General features: G+C 43.4%; 3 protein-coding genes across 4 annotated transcripts; 1 reads left to right on the forward strand and 2 right to left on the reverse strand.

Moving 5' to 3' along the window:
- The first annotated feature begins 2,732 nt into the window (after positions 1–2,732).
- LOC133973545 (uncharacterized) lies at positions 2,733–8,402 on the forward strand. Its single transcript, XM_062411477.1, has 21 exons — positions 2,733–2,825; positions 2,912–2,970; positions 3,058–3,144; positions 3,231–3,352; positions 3,455–3,595; positions 3,751–3,846; positions 3,927–4,097; positions 4,379–4,481; positions 4,578–4,798; positions 5,087–5,243; positions 5,322–5,536; positions 5,621–5,735; positions 6,011–6,210; positions 6,317–6,431; positions 6,514–6,683; positions 6,757–6,851; positions 7,394–7,524; positions 7,655–7,844; positions 7,918–8,059; positions 8,141–8,231; positions 8,307–8,402. Exons 1-21 carry the CDS (start codon positions 2,803–2,805, stop codon positions 8,381–8,383), a joined length of 2,721 nt encoding a protein of 906 aa, XP_062267461.1. The 5' UTR covers positions 2,733–2,802; the 3' UTR covers positions 8,384–8,402.
- A 1,956-nt stretch (positions 8,403–10,358) lies between these two features.
- Positions 10,359–15,338, reverse strand: LOC133973090 (uncharacterized). Of its 2 annotated transcripts, XM_062410735.1 has the most exons (21): positions 15,205–15,338; positions 15,047–15,126; positions 14,860–14,955; positions 14,652–14,776; positions 14,130–14,276; positions 13,880–13,957; positions 13,621–13,785; positions 13,457–13,553; positions 13,164–13,381; positions 12,914–13,070; positions 12,632–12,840; positions 12,423–12,540; positions 12,135–12,334; positions 11,948–12,062; positions 11,704–11,873; positions 11,536–11,630; positions 11,328–11,458; positions 11,050–11,239; positions 10,722–10,863; positions 10,554–10,638; positions 10,359–10,458 (listed from the first exon to the last, which is right to left on the reverse strand). In XM_062410735.1, exons 1-21 carry the CDS (start codon positions 15,222–15,224, stop codon positions 10,379–10,381), a joined length of 2,718 nt encoding a protein of 905 aa, XP_062266719.1. In that variant the 5' UTR covers positions 15,225–15,338; the 3' UTR covers positions 10,359–10,378. The 2 variants fall into 2 exon arrangements, with proteins under 2 accessions (XP_062266719.1, XP_062266720.1); XM_062410736.1 differs by lacking the exon at positions 10,554–10,638 and having other exon boundaries at positions 10,709–10,863.
- A 187-nt stretch (positions 15,339–15,525) lies between these two features.
- On the reverse strand, positions 15,526–18,190 carry ttc32 (tetratricopeptide repeat domain 32). Its single transcript, XM_062412111.1, has 3 exons — positions 18,018–18,190; positions 17,384–17,550; positions 15,526–16,579 (listed from the first exon to the last, which is right to left on the reverse strand). Exons 1-3 carry the CDS (start codon positions 18,131–18,133, stop codon positions 16,452–16,454), a joined length of 411 nt encoding a protein of 136 aa, XP_062268095.1. The 5' UTR covers positions 18,134–18,190; the 3' UTR covers positions 15,526–16,451.

Here is an 18,190-nt window from a genome sequence, read left to right on the forward strand (position 1 = left end):
ATGACATCAACATGCGTGGCTGCATGCACTCTGACTGTACTGGCCTTTGCATTAGAGAATCTATGCCATTTTAGTCCCACCAAACCCTATTTCTTGTTCAAGACTGATACTTTAAATGTCACTGAAGCAGAATGCAGAAGGTAAAGTTGCATCGTACCTGCACCTGGAACCGTTCTTTCCATGAAAATAACTTTTATCCAGCTGTTTTAGTTTTGCACAAAAAAAAAACGCACGGCAGGTCGGTGGAGGAGGGAGAGGGGGAGAGAGGGAGAGAGGGAGCGGTGCTGCGGCTTCAGGACGAGGAGAGAGACTGGAGGAGTGACGGAGGTTTGTTCCCTTATACTGGGAACAGGGAGGGGCGAGAGAGGATGAGGAGAGGGAGGAAGAAAGGGAGGAGAGAGAGGGAGGAGAGGAAGAAAGGGAGGAAGAAAGGAGAGGAGAAGTTGTAGTAAAACCCAGCTGTATTATTCATCTTTATCTTTATATGAGCCTCTAACCAATGGTGGGATGTAACAAAGTACTACATTTACTCACGTTTTACTTTTATTCTAATGAGTACGGAGTATCAACAAATATCTGCACTTTTGTTTTACAATCCACTGTCACAGGTTCACATTGGGTGGCCTTTTTTTGACCACACATAAATGGGCCCCAATTAACACTGTGGAGGTCAATTATATGTTGAACCACCAGAAAGCGTTCCTGATGTGATCTTCCACCTGAGATATTTGTAGTTTAACCCGTGTTTGTCCCTTAAAATAAGAGTCTAACGTCGTGAAAGCTGCACTTGGATTTTGTTGACCACAGCTTGTCTGCGTCCTGGAGGAGAGAGGGCAGGCGAAAGTGAAGTAAACTCAAACACTGACATTTCACTCCTCTGCCAAACCAGGCAGCAACACAGTGATCTGGCAGCAAACGCCAAATAGCAGCATAGCTCCACTGTGAGCTGTGGAGAGAGCAGCTGCAGACGCTGTGTTTAAACTGCCTTGACAACTTGTAATGTGGTCGATGTGAAGTCACCCCTGTGTCCTGGCCGAGGGTTTTTAACCACCTTCCATAAAACACACGCTCAGTATCTCCCAGATGCTGTTTATAATATGAAATGTGTTCTTCTTCCCCCCGAAGCACCAGCGTTGTGGACTTGTCTGTACTTTAAGAATTAATGTGGCATTTGTAGCACTGGGGGAAATAGGGAAAAACACATTAAGGCACCTTTTAAGCTTGAAGGCTTGTTAATAAAAAAAACTACAGTGGCTCAGGGTAGACCGCGAGTCTCCGCATGAAAACAGATTTAGAGTCACTCGATCCGGATCATTCAATTATTTTCAGTCTCGCAAAAACTCCAGATTTTCTTCAACAAGATCCATAAATTATTCTCTAAGAAATCAATGAAAATATAATTTAGAAAAAACACCTGATCTTGCAAAGTAAAAAAAAGTGAAAGAGTAAGGTCATGATCCCCCAATGATCTGCATCCACACCAAACTGTAATGGCTTCCTCCTTGTGTCGTATGGAAATTGGTTGAGTAGATTTATAACTCAATAAAACGTAGTCTCATAGTCATCAGTGTCTGAATCTTATAAATTATTCATCCATTTATTGACACTTGTTCTTTGGTTTGCACCTCACTTTTTAGATTTAGTAAAAATACTTTCACAATTTATAAATGTTTGTGTCACAGAAACATGAATATCTAATGTGTCTTGATGAGTTGGCCACACCTTTAACTTGCTCTTGTTCCATTATTTATTCCCAAAATGTCCTTAATCAAATAAATATGTTTGCTCTGGTGAAGTTTGCAACGTAAGAGACAGTTTTTCTTTTATTTTGGAGACGGACGATGTCTTAGGCAGCAGCAGAACCAAATCGGAGCTGTCCTTGTAAAACATGTGAGTAATACAATCTCCCTGCACGTCACAGAGGCCACATGTCATTACTCTTCACGATGCTTCTCTGGACCAATGAGTCTCAACCTTGGCTCGGCTCGTCAAACCATCGGTGTGTCTTCTCGCTCCGTCTCCAAGACAGTCATCGTGTCCTCAGAGACCTTCCTACACTGGTTTTCTATGTAGCTTCCTAACTCCACCTGGGATCCAACACAAGCCGCTGAGGACTCTGGTGTGAAGACCAACGAATGGTGGACCCTTCTCTGAATTTACTGTTGTAATAAAGTAAGATAAAAATAATAAAACAATAAAGACTGAGGGGAAGAAAATAAAACAAAATCTACTAATTATTTTAGATTTTATTTATCTGTATTTATGTAATACATCAAATATGTGGCCCTGAACGCCCTTGATAACCGTTTAATGTGTGTTTATTTTTTTATGAATTAATTTCATTTGCTTTTAGAAATACATTATCATTATTAATAATTATTTCTCACAGTTTTGAGTCTGATGTATTTTTATTTGATGTGTATACATGCATGTATTTATTATACAATGTATTTTATTCTCGAGTGTTTTTACACTTGCACATTATGGCTGTTAATGTTCAGACACGAAATTTTAATCATGAAATTAAAAAAACTAAATCAACAAAATAGACCCAAACCACGGACTATGTGTGTAAATAGTGGCCACTCAAAAACAGAGATATAATAAAAAGTGTTTTTTTAAACTATAGTTGAACTCGACACCACCCGTCCTCACAATTACCTCCATCAGCCGGTGATAGGATCCACCTGTGTTGAACAGGAACCTCCAACTCCCGCCCACAGAGTTTACTTTCCCAGTAAGTGCATTCAAATCTGCAAAAAAACAGCGCTCTGTGGTTCCCAGTGTTCCACCTCTACTGCCATGGCCTGTTCATACAGATTGGGGTTTGTCGTTTTTGCCTCTTGTCAAGTTTCCTTTGTTCACGGCTCCAGATTTGATTTAACACTGAAAATGATTCAATGTCTTTCAGGTGGTTTATTCTCCTGATAGCTGCTGTAAACATAGAAGCTCAAAAGAAACCACCTACAAGTATGTTTTTTTTATTTTCTTTGGTCATTTGAATCAGTGAATTTTGTCTTTTTGAACTCTACTGAATGGAAATTTGTTTAATCCCAGATATCCGCTCTAAATGTCTGGGGAACATCCTGCGTGTGGATGTTGGTCCACTTGGAGGGAAACTTCTTGAAGTCTCTGTCGTCATAAGTAAGTCGACATTTCTGAATTTATTCTTTTCAACTTCTAAAACTCACTCTTTGTAAACTTCCCTCTCTTTTCCCCCTCCACCTCAGATAACTCTAGCATCCTTCTCACACCAAGCCTGGCTTCTCAGTGTGGCTTCAGCATGAAGACGGACCAGCAGGGGAACGCCGTGATTTACGTCTCCCTGCAAAACTGCTTCGTTCACAATGTGGTAAAGAACAACTGGAGATGTTGGGTGTTTTTGTCGAGCAGCGGCACCGATTGTGTCTTCAATGGGTTTTGAGTTGTGTTCTGAGTTGTGTTCTTTCTGCAGGACGACGCATTCACCACAACGTTAAATCTTCGTCTGAAGGGGAACCGGATGGCCGAGGACGAGCTGCACCAGGTGGCCGAAACCTGCCGCCACGCCGCCTGGAGCTCCAGGGAAATAGTGTGTGAGCGTAACTACATGGAGGCAAGTGAACGCTGCAGGACTGTCAGGGGTCACGGGCCAGTCTATATGATAAGTAGCTTTATGACCCGTATTAGCATCAAGGCTACTACATTTGACGCCACTGTAAAAACGAGGGGAGAGATGGATCATCATTTCTAAAGTGGCCTCCTCTCTAGGTGTCTGTGAAAAGGGCGGCTCCAGACGACTATGCTGTGCCTGCACATCCTCTCCTAGGGGTCAACCCAAAGCTTGATCCTCGACGAGGTGCAGAGGTTAGAATTTTTTTTTTTTAAATATATAAATTCTGGAACATCTTTTCACCTGTATTTAATGGCTTTCCCTTCACACACAGAAAAAGCCCATGGACGCCGGATTCAGGATCACGTCCGTCGTGTTCTTCACCCCCGAGGAGAAGGTCATGACGGTGGCCGAGGCCCAGAGAAGTGGTTACGGGATGGCGAGCACTCCGTCGAGGCTGGTGCTGCGAGCCCCACACACGGCGTCTGAAACGTACACCCAGAATGTGAGTGGAGCGCAGGCCGCTAAGTTACATGAACAAGTGTTGACCTACCAGTGCACCAGAGGATTTATTACCCTCAGCTCCCTGATTACACAATAAGACCAAGCTCCCTTTTTTAAATCACTTTGTCTTGCATCCAATTGGCACAGTTAAACAACCCAGTAGACTTAATTTTATTAATGGCCCCCATTGTCGTGAATTACCCACATCCTGAGTAACTGGATTTTCCTCTTCTCAAGCGTTTGTCTATCATCTGCAACTTTACCACTCATTTCTTCCTGCAGGTAGCCGGCGTACCGATGACTGTGCTCCAGACCTCCACCATCTTTGAAAAGAAATGGCTGGCAACTCAGATCAATGCAGCGGCTGCCTGTCCGACCGTGGAGGGTAAAGACAGCATTTTGAGAGCGGAGGACTTCACCTAAAATCGAATCGATGATTTTACTTCCTGTTTGATGTGCGAGTATCTTTTTTCATTTACAGGCAGCGTTCACTTCACTCCCAACACGATCACCTGGTTCCTGCCCCGGCACATCGACCCGCTGGTTACCGCCGGGCAGTTCAAACTGGTGGAGGTGCACGTGGGCGTCGATGGCGAGAGACTGGACGCCACTGAGATGGCTGCCAGGCGATACTCTCTCTCCGTCAATAACATTTACATCGTCCTCAAAATTCCTGTCGGTGCCACCGGTGGCTACTTTAAGGTCTCTGGCACTGAATACAGTTTGATATCAAAATCTCCAATTAATAATCATTTGGGCTCTTATTTCATCGTACATTTACATTCATTTATTTAATATTTTCAACATTCAAAATATCAGGTTTTAATATTTCCACCCCACAAAGTGCTAATCTAATCTAATTTCTTTATTCCTCCACTCGATGCTTTTCTGGCTCCAGTTAACTTTCTATGGTTTCTGTAATTTCTTTTTAATGGGACACGTCATTAGATTTGAGTTTAATGCCCTTTTTCCTCTTTTTTTTTTTGGCAGAGTCACATTCAGAACAATCAATACCTCACTTCTTACATGATAGAGCCGATGCTGGAGCTGCTCTGGACGGAGGAAACCACTCACGAGGACACCAGTTACAAAGTCCTGTTTCCCATCGCCACGCCGTTACTGCCTCGACCTGCACAGGTTATCGACAGTGAGTTTTTAAGATGTGTGGAGTTTTCAATGAATAAGTCCAACCTGCCCTCATTCCTGTTTGTGTGCTCCCTCACAGAAACCGTTCCGGAGGAGCGGATCTTCAAGATGCTGATCGGCCCCTTCGGCTCCGACGTGGCTCTTGTGAACGTCACCTTCCCCTCGGAGGTTTTGTCCGTCACAGACTGCAGCGCCCGGGGCTTCAACGTCCTGGAGCACACGGCCCCCAACAGCAGCTTGAAGGTCTTCACCCTCGACGTGCCCTTCACGGATCCTGTAGTCCAACAAACGAGTGTGAGCTTCGACCTCAGCTTGGAAAATACGTATATAATTATTATTTTTTATATATGTTTTGGTTGATGATCTTCTCCCCAACAGAGAGAGAAGGGGACGGCAGTGTTTTCTCTTAAGCTGACCTTGGGCCTGCTGGTGCTGCCGGAGTTTGCGCCATTTTCTCATACCGCTAATCTGGAAGCCACATTAGTAGACATAGGTCTGTTCTCTTAATGGATTCATTCAAAACAGAGTTAACGAGAGGAATTGATCTATAAACCAAAAACTTTATCCATTCAAAAGAAATATTTACAAATAGTGACTAAGAAAAAATTTGTTTTTAATTTAAAGCAAAAAGAGGGTAAGTAACTAAGGAACAATAAATATTAAGTGACCAAATAAGGCAACTAGTGATTGTCAAATCCTCTCCTCCTCCCTGAACCTCGTGAACAACATGCAATCTTCTATAACCTCAGTGTCTTCCTCCTCCTCCAGTTGCTCCCTCTGTCTCCGGTGGATGTGATCATGAAAACTTCTATGTTCTCGTGCAATACGGAACTAAGGGCATCAACTTTCAGACCATCGTGGGAAAGCAGATGTTGACCCCCAGCCTGGCTCACCTGTACGGGTTCAAGGAGAACGACACCCACTTCAGTTTGGTCGTGCCGTTCTCAGCCGCTGACGCCGTGTTTGAGGTCCGAGCTCAATCAAGTAATGGTTGTGCAAAGATGCAATGCAATCCTCGATATTCTGTCCATACCTTTAAGAAATGTTCTGTTCTTGTGACTTCTGACTGCTCAGGCTGTTGAGTCGTCGTCCATCAAGAGCAGAGTGGACATGACGTTGAAGGATCCAGAAAACAACAGGAACATTCAAGAATTCTCTTTATCCTGCAAATTCCCCTTAACCCTGACTGGTTCGTTTTAGAGAAAATACATAATCTCTTTGTTGCCAAAACTCAAACGTGCACAGTAACAGTTCCCGTCTTTCTCCTCCAGAGTGTTTTCCTAATGGAACCATCACAGTTCTGGCTGTGAAGCTGGAGTCGGTTCCCAGTCTGAAGCCCAGTGAGCTCACCCTCTCTGACCCCAGCTGTGGTCCTGTCTACAGCGACGACCGCCACGCCTTCTTCGTCTTCACAGGGAACTCGTGTGGGACGACCAGAAAGGTGAAGAAACGCTGCTCTACATTGTTCTACATTAAGATCTAACATGACTAAATTTCTACTTTTGATTTCTTAGTTTTTCTCCAACGTGATGCTGTATGAAAATGAGATCTCTCTGCCGGATGAGCTTCAACCTTCACAGGAATCAGAAACAGAAGAGCCCGAGTACGAGTGAGTGTCTGAAAGTTACTGTGCAATAAAATAATGTACGTCTCACAAAATTAATGCGAAATGTGGCTTCATGGATTCCAGTATCAAAGTGACCTTTTGAGGCTGGTGCCAGTTGAGACTACTCATCATGATGTTAAAGTCAACGCCCTCATCAAATCTGGGCGGGCTCATTATAAGACTGAGGAAATAGAGGTGCACTGCAATTCTAAGCTTTTTTTTAGCATTTTTCAAAATGATCAATTACCATTTAAACATGGGCTGAAACACGTTATTTATTAAACAACGATTCCGGGACAAACAATCCTCAGTCACAGCCTCACTAATTTGCATTTCCTGCATTTCTTATCTAATATCTTGATAGTTGCAGCCCTGATGGGACAATCTTCCTAATCTATGAAGAGTTTCTTATCAAAAGTCTGGTGATTTAAGTCAATTAAATACGACATGAATCCCAGTTAAACGCCAGACCAATCATCTCCAAAAATCAATTTTGCCTCATGTTAGTTTTTTACAAGGCGATCACACTGTTGTCGTTCCTCCAGGTTAAAGATTTCTTGTTACTATGACATCAACACAACCCGCGCTGTGGCCTTCCACCCGCGACCTCGCCGGAGTGAACCATTCGCTGAAAACGCAAAGGGCGAGCTGGAGGTGGTGATGAGAATCGCTTCGGGTGAGAAGTTCTGAGTGCACTTCTTTTCACGTTGGCTTTACAACATTAACGAGTCATTGGCACCTCTTGAATCAAGTTAGCAAGTCGTACGATGAAGACTCAATAACACTTTCTGTCCCTCCTCCGTCAGACGAGTCCTACAGCTCGTTCCACAGAAGCGAGGACTACCCCATCGCCAAGTACTTACAACAGCCGCTGTATTTTGAGATCGAGCTGATGAGGTCCACCAATCCCCAGGTGTCCCTGGAGCTGGAGAACTGCTGGGCGACACTGAAAGACGACAGGATGTCCAAACCCAGATGGAACCTCATCATCGACGGGTAACCAAACACTGGTGTCGTCTGTTGTAAAATAACAGGAAATGGTGAAAATGTAAACTCTTCTCTCTTCCAGCTGTGCAAACCCAGTAGACCCATACCAGCTGGTCTTCCATCCTGTGTGGGCGGAAGCCAGAGTTCCGTATCCGTCTCACGTCAAACGCTTCGAGGTCCAGATGTTTGCCTTCGCTGAAGATCAAGATAACTTGAGTCGCCAGGTAATTAACACTTTAAAAAACACTTCTGTTCTCTCATGCTTCACATATGGACAAACTCTTTCATCTGTTCGTACCCTGCAGCTCTTTGTCCACTGTGATGTGGCGATCTGTGATGACAGGAATGGTGGCGTTTGTAATGGGAAGTGTTCAAACCAGCAGAACCGGATTAAAGGTGAACTATGCATACTCTGGTATCACGGTACAAAATGTTCTGGCAATAAATCAAATGTTTTCTTTTCCTCCGCAGGTCAAAGACGAGCGGTTTCAGACGCACACAGTTACAAACACGTGTCATCGGGACCCATAAAGATAACACAATCCTAATAAAAGTGGTTTTACAAGAGTTTACACTGCGTGGTTTTCTATTATAACTTTAGTTCAATCAGGAGAGACTTGGTTTTTGATTTAACAAGTTTTATTTACATATTTTCACAATGCGTAGGAAATGTGAATATTTATAGTTTTTGGGCATTTTAGACCCCTGTGTGATGTCATCAGAATTAGGAGGGGGTAGAGAAGAACGTCATACAGGAATACCCCCCGGGATCTAGACACTGGTGGTGGTTCATCAGTCGTTTGTTTGGATGGCCGATGTATGGGCATTGCCATGTTGGACTTCCTAGGTGTGACATCCTCTGTCCTTAACCCTCGCAAGAGTGAGGAAAAACTACGAAAAAAAAACCTTTTTGAAGGGAAAAACGTGAAACCTCAGGAAGAGCCACATGCGAGGGATCCTTCTCCCAGGATGGACAGAAGTGCAATGGATGCCACGAGTAACAAGTCTGTCAGGCAGTCAGCTGCCACCTTAGTCCGTGGTCGGTTGTCGTCGGGATCCGGGAGAGATGATGAATGTTCTCCTTGGGAACGGAGGCGATTGGGGTGGAGGAGGGGTTGAGCGAGTCGCTGCATTGACACTGCTGAGGAAGAGAAGGGATTTTTAAAGTTTGACAGCTGCTGTGTGACTGGCTGAAGGAACCCTCGCGGGCCTGATTGGATGTAATGGGAAAGCCCACGATCAGCTGACGGTATGGGTTAAGCCGTCCTGTGGGCGTTGCCAATATTTAGGACCGCCCGCTGATCTGGATGCAGGGTTTAAGTCTTATTGAACTTACGCTGAGCTCCATGTGATGTTCATTTGGAGAATTGGTTTTCATTATGGAACAATTATCAGCTTGTTTTTTCTAATCTTTATTGTCCACTGGTATTGGAATCAACCTGAGTACATGGTGTGATCGAGTAAAAGATGTTTTTTATAGAATTGATAAAACAAATTTACTGAGAAATGACTGAAACTACACATTTTTTAGCCATATCCTGTCTACCAACATGGAGTGGTTTGGCTTCACTTTTAGGAACAATGTTTTCAAACTTGATGTCTGGTTCATTCATGAGATTCCTCTACAATGGGCTATAAACCATGGGCCACAAATTTGATGAGCTCTTGGTGAATTGAGTGGAAGGTTGATACCATTTGTTTGCATTATAGAAACCTCATTTGTACTTGTGCAGAGTATGAAATTGGGGTGGGGGGGCTGAATTTACTTTTAAGACACGTTTGTGGCTCAGGAGGTAGAGCGATCAGATTCCTGAACCCTGTTTCAGCAGGAATGATTGTCTCTATTAAAGTGCTCAATACATTTAGTGTAAACCTCCACCATGGCCCAACTGTCCTCAAATTCAACCAAGCTGCACCAAATTGCAAATCAGAAGCTGGGACACCCTCTAGTGAAATTCCAGATTTACCCCAATATTAAATGGCTTCATTCCTGAACTTGTCAGTTTTGGTGGCACAATAAACAACTTCTCAGAGGCAACAACTGGGGGAGAGGTCATTTTGATGAAGGAAAAATTAAAAATCCTGATTAGAAACAATTCAAAAGATGCATTTGGCAAAAAGGATTAAGGTGAACTGTGGCACACAAACCTTAGTTTAATCCTGCTTCTAAAGGACAAATCTACCAATTTCTGAAGACTATACCAAAAAGAAAAATTGAGTGGATTATAGACCATCCCCAAATAAAGTTTCTAGACACAAGTCATTAGTCCATTGCTGACCAACATGTGCTGTAGAGATGATTCAGACATTTCAAAAGAAATGAATCCTCTTGGGGGGGGGGGCTCTTACTGCAGCTCCAATGCATTTTGTCTACAGATAATAAAAAGTGCTATTGTTCATCTGGTCACTCTGCAACAACTCTCCCAAATGAGGAAAACCTCCAGTTTGCCAGAAGTCGATAACTGGCTGTACACTGGGGAACCAGTCAAAGCCTTGGGCATATAACAACAAACTAGGATATCATTTTAAGATTTTTTTTTTATTCAGAAGTTTGACTGAGTAGATAACCGGATTGGTCCAGAAGAGAACTGCTTTTGGTTGCTGGAGTTTGTTCTTCTTTGCCCTGGAAAGAAGCAAAAAGATAAAGTTCAGTACGACTCAAAGTGTGGATTTATAGTCATTCGATTTTAACCCCTTGCTGGCTGTAGGGCTTCGTGCCTGTAGGATTCACACACTGGCCCCTGCAGGAGTCATCTGTGTCGCCGTTTGTGTGACAGACCACCGTGTCACAGTGGACGTGGATCTGTGGGACATGGGCAGATTTGGCACAGAGGGTTAAGATTCATCCTGTGGCCCGGAGGAGAGTAACTCACGTTCTTAAATTACCTCCTCTTTCAGAACCTCGCCATCTTCGGTGAAGGTGAACATCTGTATGGAGAAGCGTTTGACGTGGGACGGGATGGCAACTCTGGTGTCCATCGTAACCGGGTGGAAAACGGTCACGTAGCTGTCATCCCGATTCTCACAGCTGGTGGAGAGATGGGAAACAAACAGTTTGTCGTGGAGCAAGTTTAAAAACAAACATCTTGTCAAATCAAATGAGGCTTTGATTCAAGCTTCTGAATCCTTCAGTCAAGCAAAGCAACCTCAATTTGAATATCATTGTCAAGAAACCGTTGCTACTGTAGTTTTGTAAAAGACTACGCTTCATTACCTGTCCACAATAATGTCCCAGCTGGGCAGAGACGTCCTGTCTTCATGCAGAGTGGCCCAGCAGTTCTCCAGGATGAGCTCCAGCTGCGGATCTGCGGAGTACAGCAGCTCCACCTCAAAATACAGAGGCTGTCTCAGGTATTTCACTACTGGATAATCTTCTGCTTGGTAGAAGAAGTCGTACGAGGAATCTGGAGAAGAGACGCACAAAATAGAGTGGACAGACAATGTTAGCACCAACAGGACAAGAGTTTGCCATTCTGAGAAGTTCACACATACCTTCAGCGAGCCTCATCTGCGCCATCAGTTGTCCTGATCCGATCTCTGCTGCAGGTTGTTTGTTTATTGGTTCAGGGTTGAAAGCAACAGTCTGCATGTCATTCACCGCATAGTAGCAGGAAATCTTATGCCTAAAAAAACAGGAACATGTCACAATGAAAAAAAAAAAATCTCAAAAACCTATTATACGGGTTAAGACTGTCGTTACCTGTACTCTGGATCCACTGGTGTCATGTAGGCGGCTCCTTTGTTGCGGTTGTTGAGGCTGATCTCATTTTCATACAGCATGAAGTTGTCAAAAAACTAAAGACAAGGGAGGATTAACATTTTTGCCAAAGGCGCTTTCAATCTCTAGATTAAGTTGGCAGTAATTTACCGTTCTAGTTGTTCCACAGGTATCGACGTTGAAAGCAACTACAGCAAAGTAATCGTTGTGAAAAACTGGTTTGCAGGACTGGTCCTTCATAGTCAGCATGCTCAGGTCCATGTTGGGCACAGATTCCAGCTTAAAAACCAGGGTGCTCATTGTGCCGTTTGGGTAGCACCCTTTAGGGAGAACACAATTTGTCAATTAGACGTTTCACATTCAGCCAGCAGAAATCCTAGACTTGTGGTCTTACGAGTTGTCAAGAAGGGGAAACTGCAGGACATGTGGAGATCGGCAAGCACCCAGTTGTTGATGGAGTCCCACAAGACAACGTCAAGTCTGACTCTGAGTGAGTCAGAGGTAATTAGCTGCAAGACAGAAAGTTAATGTACCCAGTGCAAATAGGTTAGTCAGTATCAAAATCCTCATACGTAACTTACCTCATATACTGAGTCATTGGCTCTCATTGGCACCACGAGGCTGAAGTGTGTCTTGTTTTCTACAAAGTTGTAAGTCTCCATCAGCTCAGGGGTTAGCTGCTGGGACCCAACTTGGGTCTGGAAACTGGGGCCTTGACTTCCGTATTTCACGCTCATGTAAAAAGCGTCCTGGTCACAGGAACCAGACATTGTGGGAAGCACTGAAGGAGAATGCAACAAATAGGGTTTCTCCCAAGTTTCATTATAGAAAGTCATGATGTCAAGTATCAAATATCAAGATGGTCTCACCAACATCTTGCAGAGATGCCTGCAAATCCACCGAGAGGGCAAAGGAAGTTTCTTCCGGCAGAGTTAGAAATCCAAAGACCAAAGGGAGAAAGTAGGATGTGACCAAGGGCTCAGGATTCTGCAGAATTTTAAGAAGATCAGCTACAGAACGCATCCAAACAAATACAACAGAATTGAGTTCATCTGAATGATATTGTAATGTTGCATACATGTTTCAGGACGACATCAGCGTCGAAAGGCACTTGCAGAGAGAAGCTCTTCGATCCATTGGAGAAGCCGTACTCCTGCACCGAAAAGCCTCTGGCCTTACTTTCCTCTACAGTGAGAACTCCAGTGGAGAATGTGATGTTCCTGAGCTCCACATCGTGAAGAAAGGTTCCCACGTACAGAGTGAACATCCTGTCCTGTGGGACAGTGTCTGAGGAACAGAGGGGGACAGGTTTAGCTTTGCTACAAGTTCCCATAGCCTCAACCAGAGAAGTGGGACTCACCATCTTTGAGGTGTGGAGGTCTGGGCATCAGAGGGGTAGTCACTGGGAACAAAATCTTGTATCTGGTATCATCTTGGGTGTCCTCTGCCCTCCACAGTACCTCCAGCATGGGCTCCACACTATAGGTGATGTGGTACTGGTAATCTGGGGCATGGCTCTGCAATTATTCATGGTAGCTTTAATAAATCATGAAAAAAAAAAAGGGACCAGTGACCAGAGCCTTGAATTGTAAATTTATACACTTCCCAACCTTGTAGTAACCATCAGGCGAGCCCACGGGGATCTCGACGATGATGTGAAACTCTGTGGCAGATAGTGTGTACCCTCGTGCAGCCATCTGAGATTTATCCAGCCTTTGGCCGTTGATACCCATGAACATTTCTAGGATTTTAAAGTTGCCGTCTACCAGGGGCGTCACACGACGAGGAACGTACCAAGAGATCACCTCCTCGGTGAAGAGGACGCCGCCTGTTGAAGAAACAATCGTTGACTAAACCGCACTCATAAACCCAATCTATGCTGTCCAGATTCTTGGAGACTCACCTGTGGGACAAGCAGCTGCCATGTTCACCGTGCGCAAACCGTCCGATGCCTTGTAGTAAGCGCTCACTTTTAAAACAGCCATTGGGACTCCAGCCACCTACACATGGTGTTGACTGTCATTCAAGTGGAGGATGATATGGTGAACAAGCAGGTGAGTCACTTACCTCCTCAGAGGTAGTCTCTGCTGTATCGTAAGGGCTTCGCACAACCAGGCGGTTGGTGGTGGTCATGGCAGCGTAGCCAGCCTGGATGGCCTCCCTCAGCACCATCGGAACTGGGTCAGGAGTGTAAAACGTCATTTTCCAAATACCTTGTGCTCCATCTGATTCCTGGAGGGGACAAAACGAGTCAACAACTTGTTTGGGGATAACCAAATGGTGCAGGTAGAGAAAGTGTGTGGCAAGAGAATTGTTAAAAGCATACACCAGGAGTGCCATTGATCTGGGTTTCAGCTTTAGCTTGTCCCTTAGCCTCAGCAGGTTTAGCCATGTGGTGTGAAACCTAAAAGAAAAGGCCAGATTTAAACTCAGAGTAACATTTATACAGTTCACTGTCAGGGACATTACATTGCAATCATTTGGTGGAAACTTTTTCCAGCCACTAAGTGCCATACTGGAGAAAAAAAAAACTCTCATTAACTGGTCTTGTAAAACCACAATATAAGGAAACATACTTCCATGTAGTTCCTCTCGCAGAGAATTTCTCTGGAGGCCCAGCGAGTGTAGCTGCACGTCTTAGTCACATCATGAGTGACCACATCGGAAGGATTCTCATAGTTGTCCATTTGGAGTCTCAACCCGACATTAAATGTTTCATCATCCTATAAATTAAAAAAAAAGGCACAGACAAGAAAGGAAGCAAGTCATTAATCTACATCTGTAAAATATTTGGCAGCAGTTGAAAAATTGTTTAAAGTCTAAAATCAAGGGAAAAAACATTTACCTTTTAAATTCAGCTCATAAGTAATGAATTCCTCACTTTTGTCATGTACAGAAACTTTACACACTTGGCTGATTTGATAAATATTCAGACGCAGCACAAATAGTTTTAAGTTGGTCCCCGTCAAAGTAAAAGTCAAAATCTAGTAATGAAAATCTCAATTGCCGGTTTGGTTTTTAGAGTCTACTCTGACAAATTAAATCATTCCCATTGGAAGACTCTGGACAATTAGCATGAAAATAACAGCTCACCACACCTTATTGACCACATAGCAGCCCATCAGAGACGTGTAGATTCTGGTGTTGCCCCAGGGGTCCGACTCCATGCTGTATCCACACTGAGCAGCCAGGCTGGGTGTCAACACAACAAGCTGGGTGCCATCTGGAGAGCAGAGGCAAAAACTCCAAGGGTCACGTCGGAGTGACGACCCAATCTGATCATAGTTAACATGAGTTCATACTCACTGATTGCTTCCACCTCAAGCTGGTTCCCCACAGCCAGAGCCTTGTCCAAGGAGACTCTCATCAGATTCCCTGCACAGTCTGACCTGAGACCGCTGCCTGTGTGGAGACGTGAGGAGAAGTCAGCTCAGCAGAGCATTTAAACTGATGCAAGGTACAAATAAGGTCAGTTAACGTGACTTATTCTTACCTGACTGAGAATTGTGCTTCAGATCCGGCCTCGGTGGGGCCAAGGCGACAACTGCAGCTATCATGAAGGTCCATAACAGACTATAACAAAGAGGTCATCAGTCAGAAACAAGTGAAACAAAGGCTGGAGGTTGCTGCTAACAGACCAAACAAACTTACATGTGCTCAGGCCTCGTCATGTTGTTCTGTACTAAGACAAAAATAATCACAGGAATCAAACCACTTTCAGAGCGGGGCACTGAAAGCCCAGCAAACTACAATCTACAAACCAGCCCTGCTGTGAAGTGGCTGACTGCTTTACCAAGAAGCCACCAAGGGCCTTATACATCACTTGATTAGGACGCACAGGTGAGACGCATCAGTGATTCACACCTGCCTCACAAACACACACACACAGACACACACACACATACTCAAACCCACTCAGAGGGGTTTGATATCGGAATCTTTGAAAACAAAAGAAAATCATCATTCATCAGATGTGTGCAGGAAAAATAATTTATTATTCACTGATTATGTACAAACCTATATGTGTTTAACATCAGAAATATATATATATATAAAGTATATATAAATATACTTTTCTTCACAAAAGTCTAGATCTGAAATACAACTTAATATTCACATCAGAATTACGAATGAGCAAATCTCAAAAAACAAGAATTGAATTATCTATACATTATCGAAAATACTTTCCAATAAGTTTTCTTTTAGTTAATAGATTAAAATATTATTTTATCCACTTGGCTAGTTTTTCAGATCTATAAATAATTATTTACCACAGATATTTATATATTTGATTATTTAAAAAAAATGCAGGGTCAAAAGATTGTTTTAAACCTGCATTAGAATCTTTCTTTAAAATCAGGCACCAATATAAACACTTGTCTTCCTTTGAGACTCCTCATTATTAATCGGTATTAACATTTGATATTGTTTGCTTATGGTCACAAACATCCTCCCAGTGACTTCAAGGTGGGGAACAAACGTTTATTACTGACAGTAAAACCCACGTCTGTAGTTTTGCCCGCTGCAGCTCGGTCGATTCATCTGCACTCTCCATTCACAGACATATGCGATGATATACTTTCATTTATGAGGCCATTATATTGTTTTTCCCACTGAAAGAGGCTGGAGATTGCTCAGGAAAGGAATCAAAAATGCTCTGCTTAATAAAAATCCATATTAGCGTCGCTCTTGATCCAGTGTCTACTTCCTCCTGTCATGTGCACAAACAGCAAAGGATGTTATGCTTTGTAGCCATCGTCTGATTTCCAGCTACAATGTGCGTGTGACACATGATAAAACATCTTCAGATCCAACAATGAAAACAATGACGGTATCTTTTGTTTTGAGCACCAAACTTCAGGTCATATAAAACACGCTGTCTGTAGTTTATGAGAGTGTCAGTATCCTCGGTTTGTCTTCTCTTGCCGGTCCAGAAGCGTCTGTTGCAGACTCACTTTGGCATCTTCAAACTCTGGATTGAGCTTCAACGCCTGCTGGAAGTCACTCAAGGCGTCGTCGAAGAAACCTGAGACACAATAAAACAAATAAATAAACACAGATTGGGTATAAGTTGATGATGTGTGAAGCACTGGCTGACTGTTTTTTTAAGATTCAGCAGTTTGGGGATTTCAGCAGAATCTGCTCCAGGGTTTGCAGGCATCTGGCTGAGTGAAGGCACGACTCCATCTAGTGTCCTCTGGAAGAACACACCATGTTCCACCATGCTCCACCTTGTCATCATAGTGGGGTTCAAAAAATAAATAAAGGATGTGTTTTTTCCTCCTTTCAAAGAAATTTGATGAATATCATATTTCAAGGCAGCTGACTGAGCATGTGAACAGCAGCAACAGCTAAGAAACAGTCGCTGACCACTGAGATGAGGTTGCAGATGTAGCTTAGGTGTTTTAAATCTTTATTACACATCATCCTTTTGTCTGTGCATAGGCGACTTTCACGTGCTATGAACTGAACCTTAAAAAACGGGTGTCAGAGACCGGCCTTGAATCACAATATAAGACAGTACCCTGATTTGTTTTTCTTTAAATTGGTAGCTGCAGTCTATTTGGCCAAACAACTGTGATTTAATTTACTATAGGTTCATCTTTGAATAAATGTTAATTTCACTTTCATTTTGAATTTTTTTTGCTGTCCTTGTTATTGTAAAGCACTTAGTAACCGGGTTCTGAAAACCGCTGTATAAATTGGGTTTATTATTGTTAGATCAATTAAGACGTCTATTCCTGAAATCCCTTGTCCGCCAGACTTGCCGATGATAATAGATTCACGTTAAACTTACAGTGTATTCTCATTCTAAAGTGCGTGTTCTTACCCAGTCTGTATCGGATCAGTCCTCTGTTGTAGAAAGGTACTTCATAGTGACCGTCAGCCTGAATAGCAGCAGTGTAATCCTCCACCGCTTCATGAAAATCCACGCGGAGGTACTTTATCTGACCGCGGTTGTTATAAGCTTTGGCCAAACTGGCAGCATCACATTTCCTGTGAAAAAGACGACACGCTCCATTTAGTTTATTTCACTCATGGTTACTGTGAGGGATCAGAGAGAAACAGCATTAAATAAATACAAAACTCAGTCACAACCAAGAACTTCATAGAAAGGAACAGAATTATCTATTTATTTATCTATCTGTATGAAGCAGAAAGCCAAAGCTTACAAAGTGCAGTGAACTTATTTAAAAGACAAAAGGCTGAAAGAGGGAATTTGAGGAAATTTGTTGTATGACCTGTTGTTACACTCTTTTGCAGTAGGGGGCGGTATGCACGTTAAGCTGTTTCCTGTAGACTAAGAGAAGAAGAAGAAGAAGAAGAAGAAGAAGAAGACGAAGACGAAGAACAGCTAAATTATATAATAACAGGGAAGAAGAGAGAGGAGGATACACTTGGTTGACGCTAGCTAATAAGTCGTTAGCCTTGAGCTAACTCCACCGCCCCACAGAGGGAAGTACCTGGAGAGCAAACAGGAAGTGATGAACTGAGAGTACAGCTGCTCTGCCTGTGGGAAGTTCTTCTGGTGGAACTCGGAGTTCCCATGTTCCAGCGTCACTGGGATGTTTTCCTCCATCTGCAGGTCTCTGCGTTTGTTACGTCGGGTTTCCTCCTACACGGACGTGACGTCACG

The sequence above is a fragment of the Platichthys flesus genome, chromosome 18 (genome assembly GCF_949316205.1).
Source record: "Platichthys flesus chromosome 18, fPlaFle2.1, whole genome shotgun sequence".
Classification (NCBI taxonomy): Eukaryota; Metazoa; Chordata; class Actinopteri; order Pleuronectiformes; family Pleuronectidae; genus Platichthys; species Platichthys flesus.